General features: G+C 32.7%; 1 protein-coding gene across 1 annotated transcript; it reads left to right on the top strand.

Moving 5' to 3' along the window:
* Positions 1-1,118: 1,118 nt before the first annotated feature.
* LOC150030671 (cyanate hydratase-like) lies at positions 1,119-3,700 on the top strand. The gene is made up of 4 exons (XM_090309415.1): positions 1,119-1,575; positions 1,912-1,983; positions 3,041-3,149; positions 3,299-3,700. The coding sequence occupies exons 1-4, from the start codon at positions 1,304-1,306 to the stop codon at positions 3,323-3,325; spliced, it is 480 nt and encodes a 159-aa protein (XP_090165541.1). The 5' UTR covers positions 1,119-1,303; the 3' UTR covers positions 3,326-3,700.
* The last annotated feature ends 5,997 nt before the right edge of the window (positions 3,701-9,697 follow it).

The following is a 9,697-nucleotide window of genomic DNA, read 5'->3' as shown; positions in this document are numbered from 1 at the left end:
GCTCTTCTCGTAAAAGAAGGAAGCGAACATCATCCTCATTCCTTATGCATTGTGGAGGGCTTCAAATTCAAGCTTATATTTAACTTTTAGTATAAGATCAAACTCTGAAGAATTGACATTTGTAATCCTGTAAATGCGAGATTTAAATTCTTCATAATTCAATGTATGAGGCACAATGATTCCTGTCAACTATCCCCCAATATACGAACTTTCATTCTCATCCCAATCACCTCCATATCGAATAAGTAGACACTTTTCTGTCATCTTACAAAGCAAGAAAACATTTGTCATTAAGTTGTACAAGCAATTGAAGTGTACTCTTGCTCTCAATCTCACTCTCTCTCTCTTAATCTCGCTCTCTCTCGTAATCTTACTCTCTCGTAACCTCGCTCTCTCTTAATCTTGTTCTCTCTCTTACTCTTGCTCTCTCTCTTACTCTTCCTCTTTCTTACTCTCTCCCAATACAAAATTTCGTAATGCTACCTTTCCAGAAATAACACAGCAAAAATAATTAAACAAACTCAAAATAATGAAACATCTTTCTGAAAAAGTTGTTTCGTTCTGAAAAAACCTCGTCTTGGAAATCCCCGTTTAAAAATTGTCAAATCATTCATACACTGACGAGCAATCACATCAAACCGGGAATTTCAAGTGAGAGCGAGAGTGTTTAATCAGACGAGAACAAGATTTACCTCATGTGGCTAGTGTAAGAGCAATTTACTTAATTTGGTATAGCGATGATATCAATAGAAGGTCAATTGACATTATTTTTTAAAAATGGGTCATTTGACATTTTGGATCCAAAAATTGGATCATCTATACAAATTTTCCAAGTCTTATGGTCTCAATTTCGATCTCCTAGATTGAAGGCGTCCCTATTAGACTAAGAATTAAAAGGGTAATCACAATCTTCAAGAAAATCCTTAAAACTCACCCAAAATTCAAGATTCTGGCGGCCGAACGAAACTGTACAACGATCGACAATGGACAGGACACGACGATAAATCTTAACTGATCAAGTTTGTAGATCACAGCACTTCAAAACATTAATTTTATACCTCATTAATTGAGTATGGATTCAGAATTTGATAACTCCCCTCCATCTCACAAGCTTAATTGACACGCATAGCCTAACAGGCTAAGAAGCAAAGGCAAAACTGAATTTTGCTTGATCGAACGGTCAAACGCCACTACTACAATCCAACGGTGGCAATAATTTTATCCTTTCGAACCTCACGTGGAAACAATCTTCCATCGTCCTTCTTTCGTTTACGGAGAGAGATATCGAGAAAGGTCCATTGAAATGGAAGAAAGTAGCAAAGCCACCGCAATCCGTCAGCTGCAGGACGCGAAGCGCTCATCGGGAAAATCTTACAACCAGATAGCAGAAGAGACTGGCCTCACTAACGTCTATGTCGCTCAACTTCTCCGCCGTCAAGCACACCTTAAGCCTGAGACTGTCCCTAAGTTGAGGTCCGCCTTGCCTCAACTTACGGATGATCATATTCAGGAGATGATGCGGCCGCCGATGAGGTCCTACGATCCTTGTTTGATCCAAGAACCCACAATTTACAGGTGGATTATCGGCTAATTGTTTGTTAGTTTGTTTGTTCGCTTTCCGTTCTCGCTTTTTCTTTGTGTAGTTCGTTCTGGATTCTAATCGCATTGAAATTTCAAAGCCTTTTGGGTACTGATTTTAATTTACTTTCTTAACTAATTGAAACTTGAAGTCCTGGATGCTGTTTGGCTAATCCAGTAATCTTATAGGTTAACAGCTATTGTATTGTTATATTGCTATATTAACAGCCTCTAACTTCGATGAATGCTTAGGCTTGAGTAATCGGTTAATTGAGCTTACTTCCAGTGGATTTGCTCGTCTGTACTGACTTGTGATCACTTCCATGCATATAGATTGAACGAAGCAGTTATGCATTTTGGCGAGAGTATCAAGGAAATTATTAATGAGGAGTTTGGCGATGGAATGTAAGTGATTTGTTTGATTTTTTTTTTTTTTTCTTTTCAACCTGAAATTAATAATAGTTGATTCTTATTTGTATGTCTTGGACTTCATCATTTGCAAGTAAATATTAAAATCTTAAGTTTGATAACAACTTTGTTCTGATAAGGATGTTTATGAATACCTAGTGTTCTGTGTTCTACTATCTGAAACCACATTTCAACAAAACAAATCAATCAGGCTTTGATTTCTAGTTTTTTAACATCTTGCTAGAAAAAAAATTAGTAGCTATAGTTATACTATGAAGAAACAAGCTTGCCTTGAAAAGCAAAATAACTAAAAAATAAAATGGCTTCTTTGATTCCCTCAGAAGGAATTTTCTGGTACTCAATATTTCAATCCTTACCTTGGACATAACAATGAATAAACAAAACAGATTTTATTCCTCCTTCCATGAATTCTCCATCAGGAAAATTAAAGTTGAGAATCAATTACATGGCTAACATTAATAATTCAAGGATTTAAGATAAGACCCTTCAATTCATGCAGGAGCATAAACATTCTGATATAATTAGTTTGAATCAGTTCCAGGTGGTAGCACAGCAAACAAAATTAAGAAATGTAGAGGTCTAGTGAATGTTAGTATATGGAAGTATTGAAACTTGTTTGAAAAATTGAAAGTTACTGAACGATGATATTATAGCTGTGTGTTGCTCATATTAGTTTTCTGCTCAGACTCTGAGGTCTTCAACTGTTCTTTCACTTTGATGATGGAAATTTCGTGGTGTTTATCATATTCATACGAAACTTTTTTTCTCAACTTCTCGCATAAGAAATTACCAGTCAAGACTTTTTGTGATTCCTTTGCTACCATACTCAATGATAAGATTCTTTAACGCTTCACTATATGTTCATAAGCCCAAACACTTCATATCATTGTAAACACCCCTTTGTCCTTCTATTCCATAAACCTCAACCCTCCTTGCAGCCAAGACCAGTGAGCTTTAATTTTTTCCCAGTAGTAGAGATTCTGTTGAAGAAGCTAATGTATAATCATTTCAAGATCTGATTTATGTTTATTAGTATGTCAGCTATAGACTTCTACTGCTCAGTTGACAAGGTCAAGGGTGTTGATGGGAAGGATCGTGTTGTGATAACGTTCGATGGTAAATATTTGCCCTACACTGAGCAGGTTAGTTTTCTTTTCAACATCCATGACCATTACCCTCAATTTTTCATGAATGGAGTAAACAACAGAATGGTATCAAATACCTGGATGTGTTAACATCTCATAGATTCTCATTCTAAATTTACCTATCTTTTTTTTATATGAATCTGTAGAAGGTAGAGCACATGGCTTCCAAATGACCGTCGCAGGAAAGTTAAACGAGATTCTAAAGCTTGCAACACGGTTGCTGTAGGAATCTGCTCTTTTTCCCCTTTGCATAATGATTACTTTACATCTTTCATCTGAAAATCTTGTATGATTAAATGTGAAGCTGCTTGTTTTGTGTATGAAAGCCTTGTATCCATGTTCTTTTGGCTTCCAAGGATTTGTATGTGATCGTGTCATGGCCAAAGTTTGTCCTGGATAATTTTCAGGGCTGTTTGTGCTTAGTAAATGACATGTCTTCTAGTATCTTTATTTACGTTGGCAGCTCTAAATTGATTGTCTATCAAGATATGGACATGAAATTGTCTCTTGTTACCAAGTCAATGAAGTGTCTTTTAATTGTTTAGAAACATTGTTGTTTGCTTCGCTAGTTTTTGCCTACAAATTGTCTCAAGGCGAGCCATGATTTATTGACAACTAATTTTACTATACTTATTTAGGGGCGGGTTGAGGTTTTATAAATATCCCAGAATTAAAGATGCCTGAAATAATAAACCTGTGGTATAAGATTGATGGAAATCTAGAATGACTGTATTTGGTTGTGTCATGAAAATGTTACCAGGATTTTATACGAATAAATTATTTTTGTATTTAATTTGTAAAATTAAAAATTTAATAGATTAGTTGATAAACAATAGATTCAATTCAAAGTTTTGAGAAAAATTAATATATTAATTAAATTATTAATTATAAGTGTTTGTAAAATAAGAAATCTATAATTAAAGTTAATGAGATCAATTTGATGAATTTATATAATTATGATGTATTAATTAATAAAACAACTAATAAATTTTAATTAATCAATGATAAACTAATTATAATTATTAAAAAAATAAATTCATATTGTATTGATCATAATGATCATTGACTAACTGTAAATATAGTTAATTAATTAATGGATAGTTTTATTGTAAAGAATATGTGTATATATAAATTAATTTATTAAACTAAAATAAATGTTTATATATAAATTAATTTATTTATTAGATAGGATTAGTTAAATTCATACACTATAATTCAAAATTTAATATAATTTTATAAAATATAAATTTAATTCGCATATAATAGATAATTTTAATTTTAATTTTAATAATATATAAAATAAAATAATAAATAAATGTATCATAAGAGTTGAAAGAGTGGGAATGAAAAAAAATTACTCTTTTTATGGTAATCATTAATGTGTATAGTGATTATTTCCATACCAAGACTAGAAAACTGGTAGCAAACAAACGATACACATTCCCTTGTTTGGTACAAGTTCTAGTAAACAAAAAAAACGCATCTCCTTGATTGATATAAGTTTTGAAATTTTAGGTATGGAAATACGAGTCTTTCTAAATCCACTCTCTCCCCTTTTAATACATAAATTTATTATTTTATTTTATATTATTAAAATTAATTAATATATGAATATTAAATTTATAATTTAGAGAATTATATTATATGTTGAATTATAATATTTGAATTTAACTACTCTAGATTCATAAATTAATTGATTAATTATTTAATAAACCATAAAGAATCAATCATTAATACTATGAATTCATTAATAGATTATATATGTAGTTATTAATTGTCATTATCATTAATATTTTATGAGATTATTTTTAAATAGTTATAATTAGTTGATCAATTCATTAATCAAAAAATGTTATATTTATTTTTTTAAAGCTGATTTTGATTGTTTTATTAATTAATACATCATATTTATATAAGTTCATCAAATTAGGTAATCAAGTAACTTTAATTATGAATTACTTATTTTACAATTATTTGTAATTAATAATTTAATTATTATAATTGGATAGTTAAATAATTAATTTTGCAAAAAAAATTTGTGTAGTACCTATTTTTATCCGGTCTTATTTAAAATAAATTTAATTATTAATCTAATTTATCTTAATTTTGTTAATTTTAATTTGATGCTTTTTCACCTTTTTTTTTTCGCGCTAATTTTTACCTCTTTTTAAATTTTATTTTATAAGTTTGGTTAAAGTAACCAACACTACAAGAAATAGTAGGTATCATAGCTTTGGTAGATAGCCTTTCAGAAAATAGGTTATGAAATCTCACCAAAAAAAGGCTCTCAATTGTTAAAAATGAAATTTGGGAGGGTTCAAAATTTTGGAACCAACGTGCACAAAGCTCAACAGTACGTACTAAGAGTTTCTTTTTCCCTTCTCATCTTCCCTTTCCTTTCCTTATCTCTTCACACAAAAACCAAACCCCTCTTCCTCTAAAAACCCAAACTTTCATTGTTGAAAACCTGGCCAAGCTCTGTCGCTCCCAAATTTCTTGGTGAAATCGCAGAAGAAGAAGTGCAAAGCAAAGACGACACTCTCGTCATCGCCTTGATTTTCAAGAAACATCGATTCAAATCTCACTAAAGGCAAAGGTCAGTGGCTCTTCTTCTACAATACGATTGATTATGATTTTTTTTGTAACATCCCGAATTTTTGTCGTAATGTAATTTCGATATTTTGTAATATTCGAGATTATTTTTGAATTTGAAAATTTAATTAGATTACTAAAATTTAATTACTAAGTAAGAGGTGTTTCCATTTAATGGTTAAATCAAGGACAAATTTTGGAAATTGGACTTTTCATGACACATAATTTAATTTGAGATTAATATCAGGAATTAATTTCAAATTGAAAGTGGAATGGTTGTTTTTGAGATTTGGGGGAAAGGAATTTAATAAAATGAAATAAAATAGGAAAGAATAAATAAAGTAAATATTTTATTATATTATTTTATTTTATTTTTTCCCTTTTCTTTTATTTTTATTTTTTCTTTTTTATCGAGCTGCCCAACCCACCGCCAGATCCGGTCGAACGCCTCCCTCCCGCCGCCCCTGGAGATCGTTCGTCGCCTTTCGAAGCCACCTTTCTTTCGTGCCAAGCCCTGCTCCGCACGACGCCGCTCGCCGTTCGTGGTGTGCAGCCGCGCCGCCGTGAGTTGCCCAGCCTCGCCAGCTCGCCGTACCTGTCCGGCTCACATAGAGGCTGCTGCCGCGCCGCTGTTCTCGACCGCCTCCACCGATCTGCCTCATACCAAACCAATTAATTTTCGCCAGTCAATCATTGCTGCATTGGTTTTCGTCGGACTTTTAGAGTTAGATAAGATCTATTTTTTGTGGATCGAGGTTCTTGAAGGATTTTGACGCTCATCGGTTACTGAACTGAATGTTGGCTTTTTTTCTTTGAAGGTCCCAAGTAGTCGTTAGTTGGAATTAGAATCTGCTTAATAGGAGATTTTGGAGATTGAAATGTTAGGTGTGTTGTTGATCAAGTTTCGTTGGGTAAGTTTTAGATATTTTGGAATTGGGTCTAAGATTTCACAATTATTGTTGGACTTGTCTGATTTGGACTGGTATAAAGTTGTTCTTAAATGGTGACACCGATGAAGGGTGTTCTGAGGTTGGAAGGAAATGGAAGCTGAGCCCGGGTTTATTGGACTTCCGAGTCCTTGGATAAATTGGGTCCTATAGCTTACTGATGTCTTCCATGTTTCGATGCTGAGAAGATATGTGACAGATCCATTCCATGTAGTTGACTTTGAGCCATTGTAGTTGAATGACAACTTGAGCTACGAGAAGAAGCCTAAAGAAATTCTCGCCAGAGAGGTAAAGATATTGAACATAAGGGAAATAGCATTTGTGAAAGTCTTGTGGTAGAATCAACAATTTAAGGAGGCTACCTGGAAGTGAGAGGTTAAGACGAGGGTCTAGTACCCGAAGCTTTTTTAGGAATCAATTTTTTAGGACGAAAGTTCTTTAAGGAGAAAAGAATGTAACATCCCAAAATCTTGTTCGTAATGTAATTTCAGTATTTTATAATATTCCATATCATTTTTTAATTTTGGAAATTTAATTGGATTACTAAGATTCAATTATTGAGAGAGGGATGTTTCAATTTAATTATTTAATCAGAGCGAAATTGTGGGAATTGGACTTTATGTCACACAAATTTAATTTAAAATTAATGTCAAGAATTAATTTCATTTTGGAAGGGGGTTATGTCACACAAATTTAATTTGAAATTAATATCAAGAATTAATTTCACTTTGGAAGGGGGTTGTGTTACAAAAATTTAATTTGAAATTAATGTCAAGAATTAATTTCACTTTGGAAGGGGGTTATGTCACACACACTTTTTTTAAGTATGTTATTAATGTCAAGAAATTTAAGAAGTTTAAGTTGTTTTTCAGCCAACACCCGAAACAAACAAGCAGCAGAGTTCTTGAATTTGAAAAACAAGGCGTATGTCGGTGGAGAAATATGAGCAGAAATTTAATAAGTTGTCCTTATCCCATTTTGCCCCTAAGCTGGTAGCCACCCCAAGGCCGCAAGGACATAGAGGTTTCATCCAGGGTCCCTGAGGAGCTTATTGGCGAGGTATTTGGTGCAACCTTGGACCCTCAAGACATAAGTTGCGAGTACAGCGGGCTGCCGTGAGGATTGATGCTGACTCCCAGGGAGGGAGAAGAGTACAGAAAAGTCGCTCGATAAATTGGGACCAAATCTAGTAGATCAGAAAAGGAAGGCGGAGTCAAGGACTTCTAAGCCTCAGCAAAGAAACCCAAAGGAAACAGAATGCAGTTAATGCTCCACGTCAATGAGGACAGCAAGACTCTCAAGCTATAACTATAGGAAGATAAGAAGCCAATCAGTTACAACCTAGGTAACATCATTGGGGATGTTGCATGGCTGCTACTGAAGTTTGTTTTCGTTGTGGTCCCAAAAAGAGCATATGTCAGCGAAATACCCAGAGGAACGTGTCTAAGATCATAGGCCAAGCCCGTATGCTCAGTTCAGGATGCCCGAAGCCGTCAGCATGCAGCAGTTACTACTACTTTCGTGCATGAGGCCGAGAAGTCAAGCACAGTTGTGACAGGTACGCTTCCCATCAAGACTCTTTTTTCTTATTCCGACGATGTGAGTTGCAGGCGATAGACGACAACGTGGGGTGAGAGAATCTCCAATGCAGGCTTAAGTAGAAGATAGCGTGGGGAGAGAGAATCTCCAATGTGGGCTCGAGTAGAGGACGGCGTGGTTGCAGACAGACGACGAGAGACGACGTGGTGTGAGGCGAAGCTTCTGGCACTAGGCTCGAGCAAAATTGACGCGGACTTGGGTAGATCTAGTCGATGCTCGAGCAAATGGACAACGTGGCAAAGCTTCCGAAGATCCGCGCGCGGACTCGGGTAGATCCAGTCGATAGAGCTAGGCAAGAAGATCCGATCGATGGTTGGGGTTTAATATAAACGATGATGATATATATACTGTGATATATATAATCGTTTATTTTATATAAATGATGATGATTTTTATATTTAGATTTCTTGTTTTGTGATATATACGCTTATATATATATTATATGTTGAACATCAAGTTCGTCTGTGATTTATATACTATGCTAGATATTTTTTGTTGATTATTTACTACTTTAAATTTATGATATATGATATATACACGCTTGTATATATGTTCACTAAAGTATATTTAAAAATAACCATGAATATTTGAGTAGATATCAAATATATTTACAAATATATTTCATATATATTTTTAAAATGTCTCCAAATAAACAACGAAATATATTACATGTACAAGTGAACAAACAATGAAATATTTCACCTAATAACAAAAATAAACATGAAAAACAAAATGGAAAATAAAAATCATATTAAATGTCATTTTATCTCTCCAAATAAAAATGTAAAAATATATATATATCAAATGCATTTTATCTCTACAATCGAAAAAATGGGAAAAAAATCATAATAAATGCATTTTCTCTCTTCATAATAAATGCATTATATGGTGATTTATGTCAAATATTGAATTTATATAATGTGGTATATTTCATATATTGGTTAAAATATTTTCAAATACCAAACAAAATATTCTGAGGTTTATTTTAAATAACCATGAATCTACAAAAATACAATTTAATGATTTTTTTTCTATTTTTTTTTCGTTTCATGCTTTTTTTGTGAACGAGAAAAAAAATAGAAAAAAAATAATAATTAAATGTTTGTTTCTCTCAATTTTTTTAATTAAAGGGAAAAAATCTACACAAAGCATTTTTCTCTCTTCATTTGAAAATATGAAAAAAAAAATCATATTAAATGAATCTTCTATCCATAATAAATATAGTTTCCCTCTCCATCAGTAAGAAAGTTTTGAAAATAGGGAAATATATATAAAAATTGAGAATAAAAATAATAAAAAAAGGTAAATTTATGCAAAAATAATATTAAAAACCTTTTCTGAAAAAATTTAAATTTAAAGACATTTTTGAAATATAGGACCTAAAGATGGTTTTTAATATAAGAAATC

Source organism: Benincasa hispida, unplaced genomic scaffold, assembly GCF_027475165.1.
Source record: "Benincasa hispida cultivar pf3 unplaced genomic scaffold, pf3_genome.v1.1 HicScf1695, whole genome shotgun sequence".
NCBI lineage: Eukaryota > Viridiplantae > Streptophyta > Magnoliopsida > Cucurbitales > Cucurbitaceae > Benincasa > Benincasa hispida.
The sequence above is the reverse complement of the archived record's forward strand: the minus strand, read 5'-3'. Positions and strand labels throughout refer to the sequence as shown.